The 21,651-nt window shown below is 39.7% G+C and overlaps 1 protein-coding gene across 2 annotated transcripts in view; it reads right to left on the bottom strand.

Moving 5' to 3' along the window:
• The window catches only part of alcama (activated leukocyte cell adhesion molecule a), a 50,260-nt gene that overhangs the window by 9,133 nt on the left and 19,476 nt on the right, over nt 1-21,651 (bottom strand). For both annotated transcript variants that reach the window (XM_046038900.1, XM_046038899.1), the window contains exons 2-8: nt 12,060-12,166; nt 10,052-10,271; nt 6,581-6,645; nt 3,860-3,947; nt 3,084-3,254; nt 1,792-1,916; nt 1,251-1,383 (exon numbers count right to left, since the gene is read on the bottom strand). In XM_046038900.1, coding sequence (XP_045894856.1) covers nt 1,251-1,383; nt 1,792-1,916; nt 3,084-3,254; nt 3,860-3,947; nt 6,581-6,645; nt 10,052-10,271; nt 12,060-12,166 — 909 coding nt within the window. The remainder of the gene's footprint in view (nt 1-1,250; nt 1,384-1,791; nt 1,917-3,083; nt 3,255-3,859; nt 3,948-6,580; nt 6,646-10,051; nt 10,272-12,059; nt 12,167-21,651) is intronic.

Genomic DNA, 21,651 nt, shown 5'->3' with positions numbered 1-21,651 from the left:
TTATTGCTACAGATGGGGGTGTGCAGGTCGAGACCACTATGAAAAGATCCTACTAACAAGTATTGTGTGTGTATTCAAAGCCTATATCTTCTTATCTCCTATTCCTCTGAGCCATAGAGCTCCACATATATAAGCCACAAATTTGTACTGATGGCCAGTGGATAAAACACATGCCACCAATGTGTCCCTGAGCAAGACACTTAACCCCTAGTTGGATGAAAGTGTCAGCTAAATGAATAAATTAAATTAAAATCAATTTTATTTATATAGTGCCAAATCACAACAACCTGTTCCTTGATTACTTTGCAGTGAAAACAAATAAAATAAAATGACAAACAAAATAAAAACAAAAGCTAATCAGCAGCAACTAAGAACCTAACTTTTCAATAATGGCATCTCACTTGGTTAATACATTGGTATTGTTCCCTGTTTATTTCCCATGCCTGGAAAACAAAACACACCACAATACTTGCTGTTCTCCTTTCTGTGAATGAAGATGAAGCTGATTTTGTGCTCCAGAACATTTGTGTATTCTATGTGAGTGCAGGACTTGCTGTTTTGGCAGGAAAAGGTAAACAGAAATCACATCATATTTGCTGCTGGCTGTCAAAGGACATTTACTTGGTGCCAGCCAGCTAGACGGAGCCACAGCAACTTTCCTTTTCTATGTGGGCACATTCCCCTGAGACACAGACAAATACACAGTCACAGAAATCTCTTAATCATTTAAAAGTTTGGAACTGACAAGTTTAAGAGCTGTGAAATGCACTGAAGCTGCAGTCTGGGACATAAGAGGGAAAATGTGTTTTTATTGTAATGATAGGGCCCATTTGAACTGAAGGCTCATAAACATACACCTGGGAAAAAGGGACTAATTACTTGAGAGAGTGAGTGCTGCAGATGGGGGGTGTGCAGCTTATGAGTTGCCTGAGCTCCTTGCCCACCCAAACACTTTATCACTTTTGCTCACTTGATGTCAGAATTTTCTAATCCCTCTCTGGCACTCCTTGCTCTGCCTCCCTGCCAGGCTGGGCTCTCAAAGTTTGAATTTGATTACCATTCCTCTGCTCTCATGACTTTATTTACAGTAAATAACAGAGCCTTCTTTAGTGTAGGAAGTCTGTTTGTTGGCTCAAGGCACAGGCAGAGCGAGGACAATAGTTGGTGGTTTGTTTCTGTGCTGCAGCAGGGACTTCCCTGCTTCTTGTGGTACAGTATGCCGAGGCCCTGCATATGTCATGAGTACTCACAGGTAACAACGATGCGTTTGGAGGCCTCCATTTTCTCGTTGTCAGCTAGGGAGCATTTGTATTCACCCGTAGACTCTCTGTTGACGGCAGTCAAAGTGAAGTTGTCCGAATTTTTCACCAGCATTTTCTGGCCCTGGCGGAGATAGGAGAGAAGGAGAACAAAGAGGATAGAGGTACTGTTAGCTGCTGTCATCCTGATAGACTATCAGGAAATGAGAAGAAAAGAAGAAAGTGTGAACAGGAGTCATTCTTTAAAAGAGGAATGCAATGCAGAGGTCTATTTAATTAATAATACAAGGCTTTTTAAAAATCCAAAAAAATAACTCGATATCAGTGAGTGTAACACTTGAAATTGAACCACCAACACCAAAGTTTGCCTTTTGAATGATATATTTTCCATTTCAAAGCCAATTTCCAAAAAGCTAATTCAAATGTGTGGTAAGTGGTGCCAGTCTGGATGGCTGGATTCTCAATGATCAACTATTATTTCAGAGCAGACAGAAGTTAGCTGCTTGAGGTTGAAGTTTGGGCTCTGACTGACCTTGATGTAGAAGAAGAAGGAGCTGGGAGGAGGGTTGCCATCAGCGTGACACTTCAGTGTCACATTATCTCCTTCTACGATGGACTCCTTGGGCATAATTTGTAGGCTAATGTTCTCTGATGGATCTGAGAGGTTCAGAGGGGAAAACTTTAAGAGGGAATGTCATATTTTCAGACACCTTTTATTGACTTTATTTATTAATAAATCACCTTCACACTGGATCAAGTCAGGGATTATGCAACACATATCCATTGAACAAAGGTGACCCTCTTTGATCAACCAGGTGTGCAGGCCGCCCTCCTTACACAGGTATAAAGTGGACAAAGCCACGTCACTACCTTACAAATTGTTAAACCCCCCATGAACTTGCTGCTGCCGAGGCCTCCCAAGTTTACCACGTTTATTTATTGATCCAAGCTTCCCACTCCATCTGCTCTCCACAGTTCAGGGATGTGATCAGGAACACAAAGAGTGCACTGACTGTTCTTCCCTGTTGGAATTCCCCCAAACGCTCAGATCCTGAAAACCTCAGTACAAAAGCTCAGCAAGCACATTGTTCACTGCATCATCATTATGTGCAGTTTCCAGAGCTTTGTGATAAACCTTCTCCCACGACAAGCTGTTCAGTCCTACACACCTATATGCACTGTGTGCTGTATGATAACTAAATTGTTAGGACAGTATGCCTCATACAGTGTTAGGGGGATGGTTGTTTCACATTTCTACAGCCTGGAGCCTGACTAATGAAAGCTGAGGGTGGTGTGTGGAGATTTTTGCTCCAAAACATAATGATAAGGGCCTACTTAATAACTATAAATAAATATTTTCATTAGGCATTTCTGTGTGTGTGTCTGAGAACATAGTGCAGTTGATTTGACACTGCTTTTATTAGACGTACAATTTCAGACATAGCCTCCTCTGCTGGAGTGGCCAGCAGTGATAAATCAGGGGCAGTGGTTATTTGCATTAATCTTTATTCCATCCAAACGTACAAATTAATGTGATGCTGCTTTTCTTCTATTTTAAATGCACAAAACCTTGGTGCAGTCTTTTATTTCATTTACAAGGACAAAGGTAATGTCACTGTTCAGCTTCTAAGAGAGCTGCATATTCTCAATAAGTATCCCCCTAGTGTCAAATCATTAAACCGCCAACTAAACAAGTATCAAAAATACTTGTTGGAGAAGTAACTTCACCTTAGACCCCCAATTTTTTTCACAACCAACTGTATGTAGGCAGCTATAATGAAGGTGTAATTATGGAGCCTGATGGCGGTGCTGTACTCCACTCACAGTGAATGGGAAAGCGTCCAAGGTCAGTCTCCTGATTGGTCAGCTCATATGTGGACACACAGGCAAAGACTGCGTTGACGTCCTCCTTGGTGGCTGCATAATGGAGGGTGGAGGAGGTGGTGGATAGGCCTGTAGCTGGATCAACTTTCATGCTGGGGGTGATCACAACAGCTGTAAAGAAACGGATGGACAGGCAGAGGATCAGATTCAACTTCATTGTCATTGCAAAGAATACTGAGGCAACGAATTACAGTTTAGCACCTAACCAGAAGTGTACAAGCAGTAAAGTGCACAGTAATAAAGTGAATGATATATAGGATAAACAGTGAGGAGTGGATATGGATATAGTAAGATATACACAGTAGTGTGATATGAGTACACACACACACTGTCCTGCACTGCAGGTCAAACAGTACTGCAAACGTTGCCTATTGGAACAGTTCTGTGATTGTCTACTCACTGACTGCTCCCAGAGAGGATGAAACAAACTGTAAACTGGTTTACTGTCATTACTGTCAAAAAGTCAGATGCAGTATCATATTACTGCACCCTTCGGCGGGAAGTAAACAACAGTGAATGATGTATTTCTCTTGTTTACTGTTTAAACTATTTTTTGGGGTAAATACGATCCACTGTGAGAGGCTGGATTTTCACCCTCCTGTCACTGCACAAAAACACTTGATGGCGACTGGGGGAGATGTCCGACATGACAGCATCTTGTGCAGTGTGTCTGTTGGATAGTTTCTGGGTGTGTCAGCAAACATGTGATGCGATACCTTTGCCATCTGCTACCAAGGGCTTTCCATTCTTTTTCCATGTGATCAAAGCTGCGGGGTTTGCATCTGCTGCAACACATGTTCCCAGCTGAACAAAACAGAAAAGGAAACAAAATACAATAAAATAAAGTCCACACACACACACATAAGACTTAGGGCAGGGCTGGATCAGAAATCGTATCTCTGCATTTTTACGCTGACATCCGATACAAGATATATATCAATATTTTCTATGAAGTGGGCTACTTGCGCGACTTGTAATGTGATAGTTAACAACTCTGTGTTTGTCTGCAAATTTACAATATACGAAATTGTCGAATTGTACATACCGATATACCTTACAATACCCATTCACCGCCCAGCCCTAAACAGCCCTAATGTGACAGATGAGTGTATTTCATTTAATCTGGTGTCGTCAGTATCAACTGTCAGAATGGAAGTTCTGACATTTATTAACTGAACAATACAAACTGTTTGTTTATGCCTTATACCTGAATTGATTGAATGCAACAATTTTACACAAGTCCTGTGTTAATGTTGGACAGTAAGTAGGCTATTGCGCCGGAAGAGAGTAACTGTGTAGGAAACATTGCACACAAAATCTGCACAAAATACCTGTCATTAGCAGCTTCACTTTAAAACTATAATGTTGTCTGCTTTCCAACTTTAACAGGAGAATGTTGGATGTAGGCCAGAAAAGACAAATCTAATTTAGAATGTTAACTAGTTTTTGTGTTCATAAACTTGCTGTGTTAACTTTTCAGGACTGAAGGTCAAGCGGCAGCAGAGATCCGCTGTGTGTGAACCAGATAGGAGTGAGTCATGAGAACATTCCTTTCCCCAAACTGCTTGCTTTCATATCCTGTAGTACAGCCTGCACCTCTGAGTGTACGTGACTCAGAACAAACATGCCTTCTGTCAGGAAATACAGTAGTCAAACAGTAGTAGCTGAGTAGCTGAGTTATGTTACCAAAGGAAGCATATGTGGAAAAGTCCTTTCTGGTTCAGTATACATACTGTCATCATTCACATTGTTAATTTAATAACCACTCAGCTAATTTATTAATACAATCACTCAGCAGCTTAAAATGTCAGTGGGTGGACAGTGATTTTGAGTCTTTCGAAATGCAGAGCACAGTGGAGTGTTCTTGTTCCGAAGCAGAGCACAGGGCCGAAAGTGTTGAGATGTTGGCATTGACCCTGCAGGTATATTCTGATCATTATGTGATGTGAAGCAGGAAAAATCAGGAGATTATTAAGCCTTTAAGAGGGAAGTCAGTGTGAACGCTACAATGCTTATGTGTGAATGTATGTGCATGTGTTGTGTGCATGTATGGTGCCTTTCACCTCAAAGCAAAGGCTCCTATCCAAGTACAGTGTGTATCTGTTTCTGATCAAACGGATTACAACCCTAACTAATACATCATCTACCATCACAGTCAATGGAAAAAGAAAACCTTGATCTTAGTTCTGACACTTCTGGTCAGTTAGCTTGGCCCAATCACTATGAAGTACAGCCTGACTGTTGACTGATGTCCTTGACCTTGTTATGATCAAAAACTCAGCAGTGTTTCACTTAGCCTATCATTTCAGAAAGGCCATGAATTAATCGGATATTTCAATATCCGATTAATTCAGATTCCTATCAGTAAAATAGGGCCATAACTAATGGATAGTTTCATTATTGATTAAGGGACTTTTAGAGTTAACTGACTGCTGCTGTGAATGGTATCGCGGGTGGGAATATCCTGACGATGAGTTGTGGTTCTTCGGTGACATTTTATAACGTAGCCTACTGATGGAGAAAGTAAATGGAGCAGACATATACAGGGAAAGTGAGACAGAAAGAGGGGGGCACGCTGATGTGTTTGCAGCAGAGGCTACATTAGGTGTGTGAATGTGGAAACATATCTATCATAGTGAACAACTCTCAACCATTACAAAGTTATTCCAATGTTGTGAACAGAGACCATTTTCAAAACAAATGCTCCAATGTGCAATAACAGACAGTCATCCACTTGAAACTGAAAACCTTTGCATTAATGTTAGCCATGATGTCCACAAACCTACTGCAGGAGACAAACATCTGCAAACATCACAGTGTGAATTTGGTTGTTTCTAATAGGAAAAAAGCAGTTTAGTATCTATCAAATCTCAAATGTCAGAGTGTCTTTGAATGCACCAGCACCATGTGACAGCAACAGAATTCTGACCAAAATAGAAAGGTGACTAATGGTTCACTACAATGTGCTTCCTCTTTTAATAGAGCTTAAACATCATGTTGATTATGCTGTACCATGCTGGAAGAAATGAAAACCAGTATCTATCTGGGAACAAGGCATAAATCAATAAATCAATTGGCATGCTTTAAAAAATAATCACCAATAAAGTCATGGAAAAGCAACAAAAATACAGAAGTGCACATTCTAGACTTCCTCAGAAACCTCAGGCTGCTTGGACTGTGTAAATGAGTCAACATGTCAGCTTTCTGCATGACCCAGCCAGGGACCACAGTGACAATATTTCAATATAACATGTGCACCACGTACCAACAAAAGTAATTTATGATGAGTTTATGAAATTCTCAAGCTCAATCAAATAGACAAAGAGCAATTAGTACATAACACTACATTACTTCAGCCCACGAATACATTACATGTGCAGAATTCATGTGGTGTGAAGCGGCAGGTTCAAAAATGTAAAGGCCATAGTATTTCTTACCATTACAGGTTTGTCCTTCTGCAGTGCTTTAGACTTCTCCATAACCTGAACTGATGACGGTTTCTCTGCAAACACAAAAGGAGAGAATCAGGTTTTGGAATCCGTAACGTGTCACCCATGTATCTTTGTATAAGCTTGACAAATGTAACTGTTTTTGGTTAATTAGTCAGTACTAAAGATTTTCTGTCTACATCAGTAAACACAGCATCTGTAAATTACACCAAAACAGCTTGTAACATGACAATATTAAACAATCAGTCTGCATGGCTTTATTTGAAGAGGACTAAATATGTGCACATTTTGGTTTTACCACTTTTGGGGATAAATGAACACCAGAACAATCTCCTTAACAACATAAAATTGGCACATTTGGAGCAGTTCAGATTCTTAAACTTATTTCATTTTGTTTGATCAAAGGAGATGAAAAATAAGTGATATATTTATTACAGTGATCTGAATCAGGTGAAGCAAGATGTGCGTTTCTCTTTATGTTTAACCTTCAGCTGCTGTAATCTATCCATTCATCTGATAGAATTCAGTTCACATTTATGCAGTGTTGTGTAATTGAAGTGTATTAGATTCGATTTTGAATTTCATGAAAGTGTAGCCCCTTGAGATGTAGCATCTCATTTCCAAGAGGGCCCTATAGACAAACACAAAATCAAACATAATCAAATACAGCTTAACCTGACAAACATACTGAACATTATAAATACACAGACACAGACAGCCAACTCACCCTCTCCCACCCACAAACCACACTCCCCAGTTGTTGTGCAAGAAAAAACTTGATATAATTTGTCTTTTTAAGTACACACACATTAAAAGCAAGGTGAGGTGAAAATAAAGACGTAATAGATCTCAGAAAAAGAGGAAGCATATTCAGATGGACTGGAATTACCTGCATTCCAATTCTTTGAATAATGTGGGGACAAATAAAAAGTGATGTTGCATATGTCTGAGAGGATATGAAGCTCTACATGGAACTAAATCTGTTTCAAATAGGAAGGACAAATAAAATTAAGGCTGCACTTGCATTCTTAGCACCAGAGGTTGGCTGAAGTTTTTACAACGTTTAGTTTAGTTACAACAGCATCCTATTTCATTAGTGAAACATACAAACTGTCTTTGGTTTAGAAATATAGCAGAAATGCATTTGAACAAGTTTTGTTTCTAAAGCACAGTGAATTTAGAGAGAACCCCCAAAAGTGTCCCTTTTATCATCAGGTCCTGAAAGTTACAACTTCAGAGCAGCACTTCTCTCTAACCATTAATCAGGAGAAACCTAATTATTAAATTAACAAAAGCTCAAAAACATAAAAAGAAACTTAAAGAGGTGGTATTATGCTCATTTTCAGGTTCAAAATTGCTGTAGCTCCTTCGTTTTAGCTATGGAGTGATACATCTTGTTTCTAAATGATCTTTGTTGGGAGTTGCACATGCGCAGTTCCTAGTTAAGGACTACCAGCCAATCAGAAGCAGAGAAGGGCGGGTCAGCGAGTAGCTGGTAAACAGGTTTGATTCAGCTTGGTAACATGGACTGGAGCAATAGTTTCAGAGTGGTGAGTTATTATTCTGTAACAAAAGTATTTTTCATCCATAAAGTTTTAACTGAGCTCTGTCTCTACATCACAGTAACAACTTTATGTCCATTGACTGCCTGGAGGGTAGCTAGTGTTTGGAAGGGAGAGGTGTGTGCTGCAGCTCAGTGTTTTTCCACCGGTGTTTTTGAGGGCGTGTTGGAGTAGCCGCTCAGCGAGCATTATGACATGTATTTTCATTGTGACGTCACAAGTAAAGGAAGTGAAGGGCTGGGCTACAAACGAGCTGTTTTCAGTTCAGAGCAGAGTTTTCTGTGGGAGATGGGAACTCCTTTTGGGCTGGACTTTGGGCTTTTTCACTTTGCAAACCTGTTACATGCACAAAAAATGAATATAACTCAATAAAGGAGAGGGGAAAAGCTAAAAAGCATAATACCACCTCTTTAATGCTATAGTGCCCAGTGACCACAGTTTAGCCCTAGAGAAAGGACAACACAAGAATTCCTGCTTGAAGGACATGCAGCGTACTGAGCTGCACACTATGTGACTGCATGTTGCAAACTGGGGACACACAGTTGAAACAATATCACTGAATGTTACTAATACTTATTTTGACATGGTTTATTACACAGACACACAAAGTTACCAAAATGAGAGACCCAGGTTCAATCCCACACTGTGTCCCTGACATTTAACCCCTTGTAGCTCCAGAGGCATGCGACCTCTGACACGTCAGCTAAAAGAATAAATGTAAATGTGATCTTCTGCTACATCAAGAACCATCTAGACCTCTCAGGTGGTATGGGACAGGTCTGCTTTACATCCCCACAGTCAAAACTAAACACGGAGAAGCAGCGTTCAGTTTATGCTCCATATATCTGGAACAAACTCCCAGAATCCTGCAGGTCTGCTGAAACTCTGTTCTTTTACATCAATGCTGAATACTTTTCTTTCTGCTGCTGCCTTTTATTAAATCAAATATGGGGTTTGATTAATATTTTACACTGCACACACTTTTATCGTCTTGTTTTACCTTGTTAACTCTTTTCAATTGTATTGAAATGTCTTATATATAGCGCTATGTTGCTTATATGTAAAGCACTTTAAATTGTTGAAATGTGCTATTCAATTAAACTTGCCTTGCTTTTCTAGAGAGCATGCACTTATTGTTCTTCAGTCAGGGCCTTAGTTAAAGAAACCTTTATTGATCTGCATTAGTTATGTTTGGCGGTATGGCTCTGTTCTAGGACCTCTGAGATTTCACTTGCCTACGTGAAAAGCCATAAGGTGGGGTGAGCTCACCTCCCTGCCATTCTATGTGCATACATGGAAAGTCTAATACAGGGAGAGCAGCAGCAAAGAGTGAAAATGAGCCATTCTTTCCACTTTGATCTGCTTAAAAGCGTCCCAGATTGTTTAAAAGGGAAACCTCTGATCCGCAGCAAGGAGCAAACTGTTATTTTATTATTACTGCCCATGAAAGCAGTTACAACAGGCCTAAATTTGGAAAGAGACCTGCCACAGATGATCAAGCTATCGAGTCCATCTTGGAAAACTGTTACAGTGTCAACCTTATCAGACTGCTATTGTTACTTTTTTGTAAAAAGTCACTAATGATCCTCAAACATTAAGTGAAAGAGATGGGACCAACATGTCAGAACATTTATGTAACAAGATGCATGTTGACAGGTACTTTTGTCTGTTTTAAGATAAAAACACTTTAGGATACAATAACAAGAGTTTCCCTTTTAAAATCTTGTTACCTTCTGTGACTAAGTGCAATGACATATATCAATGTTGATTGCGCAGAAAACCACAGCAACAAGTGCTTAGCATGAAAGATGATTATTCCACCAAAACAAATATTTCAAATTCATTCAATAAGAGGTTGTAAGGACAAACACTGTTGTAGTGTGAATACTGAGCTTACTATGAACAGTGACCGAGACGGGGAACTCCCTGAGGTTGGATTCTGACACAACCATGCAGGTGAAGGTCTTTTCGTCTTTGAGTGAGGCCTGAGTGATGTGTAGGCTGAACTTATCATCGATGCTGACCCGCTGGGCATAGCTGTCTGTGGCCTGAACTGTGGCCTGGCTGCTGTGGGCTTGTTTCAACAACAGATCGCCAAGAGTGCCATCTTCTTTTTCCTGAAATGTGACAATATAAGAAAGATAAGGAGACAAAAGAAAGGTTTGGTGTTTTAGTATCTGTACATCACTCTTCCTCATTCACATTTTATTTAAAAAGAGACATACATAATGTAACAATCTAGGGCACAGTATTAAATATGGCATTAAATTACAACTTAAGATTCTAACTGACCCTTTGCTAAGCCACGCCCTCCTTAGTTACTGTCGCTAAGTCCGACAAACTGTTGGACCAGTCGGACTTTTAGCACGGCACTGCCACTGTCTATAACTGCAATCTCTGGAGAAATATTGACTAATTTTTGGAAAAAGCATTCTCAGAAAGAAGCAGACAGTTTTGCATTTGAAGGTTGTATTCAGGCAGTCAAACTGAAAAAAAATAAAGACAGAAGCTAAAGCCTACTGATCACAGAATAAAGTGAAACACCATATTATTATATGGTATACGGGAACACGACATTAAATTAAGATGATGCTAAAGCCAAATGAAGACTCAGAGACACACTGTTGCTCTTTCACTCGACTGCAGATTTAGCATTTCGTTTCTACATTTTTGCACAAAAACAGATAGTACTTGAATGTCCTCTGCATTCAAACGAACAGAGTTTATGAAAAGCATGTTGTAGTCCAGGTTGCTGATGTGTTATACAGTTGTGCATATTTGATGTATGTGACAATTGATGACTCTGCCTGTGACAGATGTGTTTTTATGCTATTTTTCATTTATGATATCCCCTTGCGTATTTTCTGATTTATTCTTTAATTCATTCATGAACATATTTACTTAGCTTTTCTGATTTCTTTACTTTTTCATATATTTCAATTATTCTGACTAAATCTATGAAATGACACAGGTGTACATTTAGCTCTTCCTATCCCATTGGGTGCTAATGTTTGTCTGTATTTCAGTACTTCTCATGCTATCAAAAAATACCCATAAGCTCATTTCATCAAATCTGTAAAAACTGATGTGACAATGTGTTGTCAAATACTCACATACAAAGATAGCCCAATCAGTTAATGTCGTCCTCCTTTATTTCTTTTCTTTTATCTCATTGAATGTCTTGGGAAAGTTTGCATTTATTGAGAGTCACAAAATGGTGACTTGAGGCTGGCTCCAAAAGTGAATAATACCCATGGCATGTATGTTAAAATGCCCATCTCTACTGCAGAAATAAACATGTTTACAGCCTGGTACAAAAAACGGCTTTGGTCTCTGTATCTTATTTCCCCCTTTATGACAACTGTAGCGGGTTGAATTTGTAACTCACCCGTGAATTTTATGGTTAAAGTTATCAACGCTGGTCGCTCCGAAAAGCTTTTTCAGCAGCAGCCCCTAAACTGTGGAATGAGCCACCTCCACAGGTCAAATTGGCCCCCGACCCTCGAAGCTTTTAAATCCCGTCTTAAAACTCGTATTCCCTGGATTTTAACCAAGCATGAGAACTGTGTGGTCTTATGTTGTTTTATGTGTTTTTATGTTTTATTTCTTGTCCAGCACTTTGTAAACCTTTGTTTTTTTTAAATGTGCTGTATACATAAAATGGATTGGATTAAAAGGGAATGGCCACTTTGAGTGACAGGTGGGTGCTGTCACAGGTGACTAGCGGCTAGCTGTCTGCTAGCTCCACCTCTTTGCCTACTTTTGGCTTAGCCAGAGTTAGCCACTGCCAAGACGGTGACGGCCACAGCCTCACACACTGAGCTTCACCATCCTTCTTGAGAAACATATGGATGGCGTAACAGAGACTACGACCGTGTTTTATACAGTCTGTGGTATCTACTTACGTATTTCCACTTGATGAACATCAGATCCTCTGGTGCCGGAGCTCCATTGTTACATTGTATAACAATTGTCTCTCCATACAAGGCAGTAATGCTTTCTGAACACCACACTGCAACACAAAAGGCAACATGTTGTTACTATTATTAAAAAGATACTGTACTACCAAAACACAAAGTGAAGAGGGCCCCTATTGATTCGGTGTGGGCGATGAAGTGAGCAGTAAGTGTTCTCCCCTATCTCAAATACTGTTATGCTTGTGCACATCAAATATTCCAGTAAAGCTGTGTTACTGTCAAAGGGTGTTTAGAATTTCCAAAGTCATAGGAAATCCAGCAACAAAAATAAATAAATAAAAGTGTCACACTGTTCATACTTTCTATCCTTTAATCAGTGGGCAGGAAGAACAGAAGGGTAAAACTAAAAACTAAAAAAGTTTTCTGACACCATGAATGAGACTGTGGTTAGACTAGGCAGTGCCTCCGAATTATAAATATCTAGTAATGGATGGCTGTGGACAAAGTGTATAAAGCTACGCCACACAATGAAGTCACTCCAAATGTCGTGACACCACATTTCAAGCATACCTCCCATTAAGTTAGTTGGCAGATGTGCAAGAGGTTGGGCTCAGTGGGACGAGACCTTTGTGCAACGCCACTAGAAAACCATTTCCTCTGTCCACAAAAGTAAGAGAGCACTGTCATCAGCAAAGCCAAGTCATATGCAATGTGAGAGGAGGGAAGAAAGGGGTGGAGAGAAGATGGATGGTTGGAGGTCAGATCAAAGACAAAGGACACTAACGTCTTCATGCTCCAGCTCTTTCTCTTTGAGCTTTCAGCTGAATAAGAAGCAGCTCAGATTCTTGTCATTCCGGAGTGATGATGCAAGTGCGCTAAAAGAGGCAGCTGTATTCTTCCTCAGCTCCGACCTGACATTTACTGATATTAAATCTTTAACTACAGTTAGAACACAAGTTATATTTCAAGATGATATTGTGGACAGTAATTAAGCAAAATATTAAAACAAACCACAAATAATAAATCACAATGTTTCAACTAAGATGAGTAAAGTCAGTTTGCTCTGTCATTATTAACTAGCACGGCACATTTCCTAGTTCACCTAATCAGTACTATGGAAAACTCGCACAGCTCTGATCATTAAATGCTTTTCACCAACAGTACCATCTCATTATTGAATGTGTTGAGGTTTTAGGCCAAAACTCCAGGCTGCGCTACACTCTTTGATTTTCCTTGAAGACAATTTATTTAGTGTATTTGGTTTGACACTTAAAGTGAAGAAAAACAATGATAATGAAACACAAAGATTCATGCAAAAAACATGCATCTATTTTAATTTTTTCAAGGAAATCACACACAAAGCTGCTTTCAAGTTAAAGCAACTGAGTATACAATGACCAACATTAGCTATGGTTGAATGAAGAAGACTATGAAAAAGGTGCATGTTTCCTCTGGTAGTGCAAACACAAGTCATTCAGGGGAATTCAGCTCAAATTTAGAATCTTTGAACACATAACAGTTATGAAGAAGTAAAAAAAACTGTCTTGGTGAATTGGAGCTGGATGGCCAATTATAAAAATCTGAAAACTTCAGCAAAGAACTAAAGTGATCCCAAAAATCCCATATCTTCTCTATTTTTCCGCCAGTGTATGAATGCGTGTGAATGTTAGTTTCTGTTTGAGCGCTCAGTGAATGAATCTGTGTGGATGTAGTGTCAAAAAGACTAGAAAGGTGCTATACAAATACGGAGCATTTAAATCCAAAGTGTTCATGCTACAATTGTCCTTGTCACGGCTGCAGCATGGGTATATGGTGGACAAACAGTGGCAATAAAAAAGGCTACCTAAGAATCCAAAGCAGACAATGCAGCCAGGCCTGGAATTATAATCTAGTAATACTATAATACTAATAATAATAATAATCCCAGCCCTGGGACGGAAGTAATATCACATTAGATTCCCTGATCAAGAGCAGAAAATAGCAGAGATGGTAACGCAGAGAAGAATTAATGTAGCCTTCCTTATTGGGTTTCAAATTATGGCTTTTGACCTACTGGTATGTGTGTGTGAGTTTTTTTCAGTTTCAGTTTAATTAGATTTCAACAGGTAATTATGCAGGAGTGGTGTTATTGGCTGCTACAGCAAATTTACTGTCAGTCTTTGCACCACTGATTCATGTTTTAAGACAAATCATTTGATTAGATTTCACTATGTGAGACAGTGGTTATAGACAGCATGAGGTCTTTCATTTACTTCACTGCAGAACACTTGCCCACTTGCTTGTGGTGTTTTTGTTTGGCTGGACTGCGCCGATGAAGTTAAGTCTCTCCCTGACTGAGTGATGTAGTTACACCACTGGCTGGTCAAACGTTCCCCTTTTGTTGTTTTAAAATGAACAGGCATGTGAGTCGCGAGAACTGGGAGGGGAGATAGAACATAGTGGAGCCCTGTTTCCAGCAGTAGGGAGCGAGACAAACATACAAGGACATTCAACTGATTCAAACAAAAGATATATATATATATATACATAGACTACTTTGGGACTATTCTCCTGTGGTTTACACAGAAATGGCTACCCTCACTGAACTTTCCACAGACACAGAGGACCTACATGTAACACAGATGAAGTGATCTAGGTTTAAAAATAGGAAAACCCTATAAAAATCAGTATGAGAGTGATTCTATCCTTGAAATGTAACTTGAGAGCTTATCTAAGGGCTTTAAAGGGTTACAATTCAGTTACCAGGGCAAAATAGACAGACAGGTTAGTTTGGCCAATCAACTGACAGCAGGTAGGCCCACCCACCTGCTCCCGTGTCTCTGGGAGCTAGCACAAGTTTTTCCTGCTGCTGTTGTGTGTGGAGAGCATAGACTGTATATAAAAAGGTGGAGAGACAGAGAAGCGCTGAAGCTGTGCTGCTGTGAAGGATGAAAACTGTGAAAAACCATAGACTGTATATGAAAAACGGAGAAAACTGGAGAAAATATAGCTAAAAACAGACTACACTGAGGCTAACTTCAACACTACAAACGTGGTAGCTAACTGCTGGAAGAATGTAGTTGTAAATGATGTAAGCATTTTATGCTGATGTCATAGCCTGATTGTGATATCACTTATTGCCTTGTTTAATCAATTTTCTATTATAATTTTTTATTTTTGGTCCCAACCACAATTTTATTTTTTATATATTCTCTTTAAATATAAGAAGCCGGCATTACCTTACATCTAATTCTTGTTTTTTAGGTTAGAGCTTTCATGTCACTGGAAGCTGGAGATGAGTGAACAAGGCATACAGAGGAAGACTACATATGGATTCTAAGAAGAGCATAAAGACTTCTTCACACAATAATTCATCCCAGCCTCGTCTAACAAGTCAAACTGTCATCCAGAAGATGGATGTGCATGAACTGGCATATAGCACCAAACCACGCCATCTTTCAGATGTCCTAGTGAAATATGATTCCTCGTGTCAAGCACAGCACTGGACCTGTGACTGCACTTCCTCCCCCCACTACAAGAGCCCAGTAGTGTGGTGGATTGAATGCTGAGTAAAAATACAAAGCATCAATGAACTGGTGGTTAAATCCCTCATCACCTTCAGGGCTGCTATGATTCGCATATAGAACTGCAATTTATATGAATGCTGTGTTTGTGCTGGATGGTGTAAAATTACAGTGTAAACAATATATAAGTGTGAACAATATCTGTAGTTACATTTTGTCTGCCAGAGCAGCATATAATGAAGGATGGTTGAATGATCATCCTATATGTATAGGAATAGTAATAGTTCATATAATATAGTATATGAAGCCTAGATACACACTATCAGTGGTATAGATGAATTAGACAGGTCTGTTCAACAGCAGTTTCTAGAAAATGTGAAACTTTATCTGTTTGACTTATAAATGAACCACAATGACCTAAAATGTCAAGCTTTACATGATCCAAAACACAATGTTCAAATCAGATGCAATTTCTGAAGTAATGATCTATGACACTTTCATGTAAAAAGTTTGCCATATTCATGTCGATTGAGTTTATGAAAGGTTTTCCACACTGTAATTAAAGCGGCTATAATCAATACTTTCATATTAACCATGTTTCAAATAACAATTGTCAATTGCAAAATAATGTGACAGTATGAAAGGTGTCTGTGGTAGTGATGAACCTTCAGAGCCAAATTACGTATAAAATATCATTCCACCCTAGATGATCCAATAAACAATGTGTGGGAGTGTGAGTGAGCCTGAGAGAGATTGTTTTTGTCTGAGTAGATGCCTATCTGCATGAGTCATCAAAAGGGTTTCTGCCATGGAAGTGATCAAACAGACAGAAATTCAGACTGGCTAAAAATGGCTATTAATCCCACGAGGTGAAACTCAGTCTGTTATTATTATGTTAGTATTTACACACAGGCCCAAAAGTCACCCACATGCATAAACAGGACCCATAGCAACACACAGAGAGATTTTAGAGTGAGAGGGCTGCCACTCAGTGTGGCGAGCAGTTGGGGCCTGCTCGAAGCAGTGCCCAGGAAGTTAATTGGCACCTCTACAGCTACCAGTGCCCGCTCTGCTAGAATCAAACCGGCAACCTTCCGGTTCCCAGTCCAATCCTTACAGACTGAGCTGTTAAGTGGGTCAAAAAAAAGTCGTGTATTTCTGTGCACCAGTCAGAGTTGAGCAACATTTGAATCATAATGTGAAGAGACAGTGTTGCCAACAGACACATCTGATCCACACCCACACAGTCCTGATGAAGCAGATTAACTGAGCTTTTGACTGTTAAATTCTACATAAATAATACCTAAGGATGTTTGTCAAACATTGTGTCAACACAGTGGGGAATATAAGTGGCATGTACTCCTGGTGGAGATGCAGCCACCAGTGTGCCAGGAAGTGTAAGTGAACAGATGGTAATTAGCTCCAGCATGATCCAGATTAAGGCCAGGCTCCAGCACATTAGCACTGTGTCAGGTAGGGGAGACTTTTGAGGCCAAAGCTTACTTTTTAATCTGAGCTTTTCTGGCATTTCTGTAAGGCTAACTACAGACCTTCCTCTTCTCCAAAATAAATCCTCCTTTTAAATGCAAATGCTCCGTACTTGTATAGCGCCTTTCTAGTCTTTTCGACCACTCAAAGCGCTTTTACACTACATCTGCATTCACCAGTCACACACATTCATACACTGAGCCTAAGAGCTCAAACGGAAACTAACATTCACACTCACTCATACACTGGCGGAATAGCCGCCAGGGGCAATTTGGGGTTCAGTATCTTGCCCAAGGACACTTTGACATGCAACCAGGGGAGCCAGGGATTGAACCTCCGACCTTCCGATTAACGGCCAACCCGCTCTACCTCCTGAGCCACAGCCGCCCCCGCATTAGCATTCTGCTTTGAACTACTTTGATAATTCTAATGCATCCCCATCCCTGTAAGAAGCAGAGTGGTAAATTGATAAAATGCTCTGCAAGAGAGGTTGAGATGAATTCTTCCTCTTACGGTGAAATGGCCAGAGTATGGAATGAAAACATCTTCAGTCTTGGCTGTCATGATTGTGAACTAAATCTGAATTTAACAGTTTAAAAGAATCTTTAATTTACACAAACCTGTAATCCTATTTTTCATTCTGAATAGTATCCCTTTTCCATCAAGATGCTTGCACGGTTAAAACTCGAGGAATCAGAAGGTAATGACGGATACAATGTCAGCACTTAAAGAGGACAGTCCTGTACCATCTGCAGGGTCCCTGAACTCAGTGTAAAGTTACACCTCTAGAGGCCTGCAGCCAAGCTGTTAGGGTCGATGTCAGTGATGGATTGAGTTTTCGACACCTAACTATAATTTGTCCCCAGCATAAACAGCAATCAAAAGGCCATACGTACATCAATGCATAAGTCAATATCTGCCGGCAGCACCATCTGTATCAATCTGAGTCGGGGCTAATGGGAATACATTACATTGGAAGTCTGGATTTAAGTGTCAATATATACCTCCTACATAGTCTCACATTACCATCATTTGTTATCATGCCTTACATGATATACCAGAAGGTCCATTGGGACATAGGCTAGTTTGTCTCACTCAAAAGCTTTTTGAGTGGAAATCAGCATGTTTCTGTGGAGAGTAAAGATGTTAAGCCCATGTAAGTACTCTGTTTCTTTGGCAATACATTAGCCAGCTAAACTGCTCAACAAACCCAGGAATTATTGACTTTACATTGCTTTTTTTTGCAATGTCATTTAACTCAAGTAATTATACCTATACATGTTTTTATATTTATGTGTTCTGTGCATAAACAAACTCAACTTAAACTTTTACTTTTATTGTTACCATTAGGTTGTGCTCATTCAAAGTAAAGGGAACATCTCTTTTGGAGATTTAACTTCAAGGGTAAAAAAAACACATGCTGTCACGTATTTGTGTTTTTTAAAAAAAAGCAATTATTATGGAAAAAAACAGAGGAAATACTTTTAATACATTTCCTTTTAACTCTTTCTGACTGGGGATAAAACCAGTCTTAAAACCTTTCTCAGTCGCCATAAACAGCTTCGAAACCAAGTCAGGCTAATCACAGATTTTGTTACAAAAATTCGTACAGGAGGTTTGAACACATATGAGGGAGCCTCAGCTGTTTTTGAATGCTATAAAAAACACAAAATCCTCTAAAGGTGAAGATATTTTTCTAAGATGAGGTTGAAATTTGGAGAATCACAAGTCCTGGAACCAGAGTTACATTTGTTCCTATTTTTACTCCTTTGGCAGAGATCAGTTAAGTGTGATGACAAGGTTGTCATGTTTCACTCGTCATGTTAAAACTAGCAGGGTGTGGCAGATGCTGCATACTATTAGCTGCCTGTAGGCTAGGCTCAGTTAGCCTAGAGGCCCTGTCGGCTGACCTGTGCACTTACTTGTATCCCATCCTTTTCTCTGTTTCATACTCATTTCACTTTCCAGCACAGGCTATAAACATGGACACTGCTGCAGGTTTAGACAAGTCTCACCTGCAAATACTGACAACTAAAGCTTTTAAATACTATCACTGCACACTGAGACATGCTAATTGAAACATTAGGCCAAACATTTTTGATATGGTGCTGACAGAGTATAATAAAGTCTGAGTACACTTAGCAGCTGAACAAAAGGGCACTTTTTTAATCCTTGCATTATTCAAATCTGTCCTGGCGCTTCACCACCACCTCAAAAGGTTCCTTTTGGCAAGACAGCTCAGAGCACTCTAAATAATTTCTTAAGGTAGATATTTTTGATGTGTATGCATTGCACAGACTTTCACACTTCCCTTTTGATCTGTGTGGCTTAAGTTTTGCACTGTTTTACTAAATAAAGCATGTATGGAGGGTGGACTAATGCTTCTATGTAACTCTAGAATTATGTGTAAAAAACTTACATTACATTACATTCAAGGTATGCCAACCAAATAAGAATTCATCTGCAGACACATGTGTGATCAAATCACATATTAATCAATAAATACTTTTCTTCAGACTACCTTTCCAGTCTCAGACACTTTTACAACTGGGTAATGCGATGTCACCCTACTAGAGACTTTATCCATACCAAAGACAGAAGAGGAAACTTGTAGAGGAAAACAGGATAAATATGGCCTATAACAACAGGAAGCTGATTAGTGCAGAGTGGAAAGTGGGTGTAGTGGGAGTGTCCACTTCTCTCACTTCTCACACCAGGAAAATCACATTTAGTCAAAATTAGTCGAGGATGGAACAGAGGGTACCAGAAATATCAGAGATATTATAAGACAGAAAAAGGCAGCCATCAACATCTTAAAAAGTGGTGTAAAGACTAGGGGGTCAGAGCATCTAAGCCGAGCCCTGTGGGAACACCACTCATCTGTCTGGTATGCAACCTAAGTGCACTCCACAGTCAGGGTTGCAGTGTGATGCATTGCAAACACAGCTAAATACAGGAGGGCCTTGGAGGGTTAGTGGTGGGAGGACAGCAACCAGGGGATAAAGAGTGCTGCACTGGCAAGGGGAGGGAGAGATTGCTGACTTTCACCAGTCGTGAATGGCTTCCTCCTTTTCTATTGTTCCCTCCATCCATCTCTCGATAAGCTAAATGATAGACCATTCCAGGCACGTCACTGAGTAGAGCAGCTATTTTAGCCTGATTATAGATCATTATGGACCAGGCTAATTGTTGCTGCCCCACCTCCAACTTACATACATGTGCACAGGCTCATCAGAGCCCACTCATCAGTGCAGTGCACAGCTTAAGACAGTTTGGCCTTTTGGTCATATAGTGACAATATACAGAAGTGATCATCAACTGGCGGCCACATCCTGCTGCAGAATGGCCACTGATGAAAGTATTACAATATATATATACATTTACAGTATTACAAACTGTCCATCTGTGGCACAATTTCCAGTAAAATGCTCTATCAAGTTACTGCTAATGCAAACTGAACATTTCCTACTGCTGCAGCTTCACATTATAAGCATGTAACTGTAGAAACACAAGTTGACTTTTATTTTGAAGTAGTCTCAGGAAATGCGATGTTTATGTAAGTGAGAATAGCGCTGACTGCTATCATGTCTAAAATATACCTACAAAACAGTCATTTTCAAAATTTTGTGGCAGCGGACCAGTTTCAAATATTGCAGTGAGAGAGCTACAGTCATAGCAGACACATGAACTGATAGGTAAAGAGCTGCAAGCGACAGGCTGCACACCTCCACCTTCTCAGCCAGTTAAGGTTAACCAACCCCTTTTACTTTCGCTGTTCATAGATTCATGTCTTGCAGAATAAAGTCAGATCATGACTGCTCACATAATTAATTATTGCCTGATAATAGTTTCTTTAGCTGCCCCAGACTTCTGTGACCTGTAGTAGGCCTATTAACCCAAATTTGCTATTACCACTGAAACAGGTGTCACCTGCACAATAATGTTGCAAATACATAATAGCAGACTGTATAAAAAACAGTTGATTAATATTTCCTGCCAATCAGAAATGCATCCTGCAGTTACATTTACAATTACAGATTTCAACCATCTCTCATGAGTGAACAGCCTCCTTGCCGAAAGTCTCAAAGCATTTTCTAATAAAGTAGGATAGACATCATTAAGGATTTTGCCGATTAGTTTGCAGTGCAAATAAGCATCAGCCAAACAGATTTGTGGATAAACACTCCACAAGAGAATCAACACATTAACAACACATTATTTAGGAAATAAAGACGCCGACGAATCTGACAAGTTGCTGAATTTAGACACAAAGTCACCATGTATGGGTACATCGTCAGATGGCATGCCTATCAAATGGCCTTGAGAGTCCAACACCAAACCCCTGTTCCCATAGTTAATGCTACATCAGCCTTAGCTTTAGATGGACAGAAAATAAGTAGAATGTGGCAAATACAAAAATGTGTGGAGTTCTTTATTTTAAAACTAACAACAAAAAGAGTTGTACTATTCACCACTCCCACACAGATATGTTTCTTTTGCAGACGCATGCACTTTATCTGACTCTGAAGGGGTATTAAGTTGTTTCAGAATAGATCGCCGCCTGCAGCTACTGGGAAAAACTCCGAAAA

This window comes from Micropterus dolomieu, linkage group LG23 (assembly GCF_021292245.1).
Source record: "Micropterus dolomieu isolate WLL.071019.BEF.003 ecotype Adirondacks linkage group LG23, ASM2129224v1, whole genome shotgun sequence".
Taxonomy (NCBI): Eukaryota; Metazoa; Chordata; class Actinopteri; order Centrarchiformes; family Centrarchidae; genus Micropterus; species Micropterus dolomieu.
This window is presented reverse-complemented; position numbering and strand designations above follow the sequence as displayed.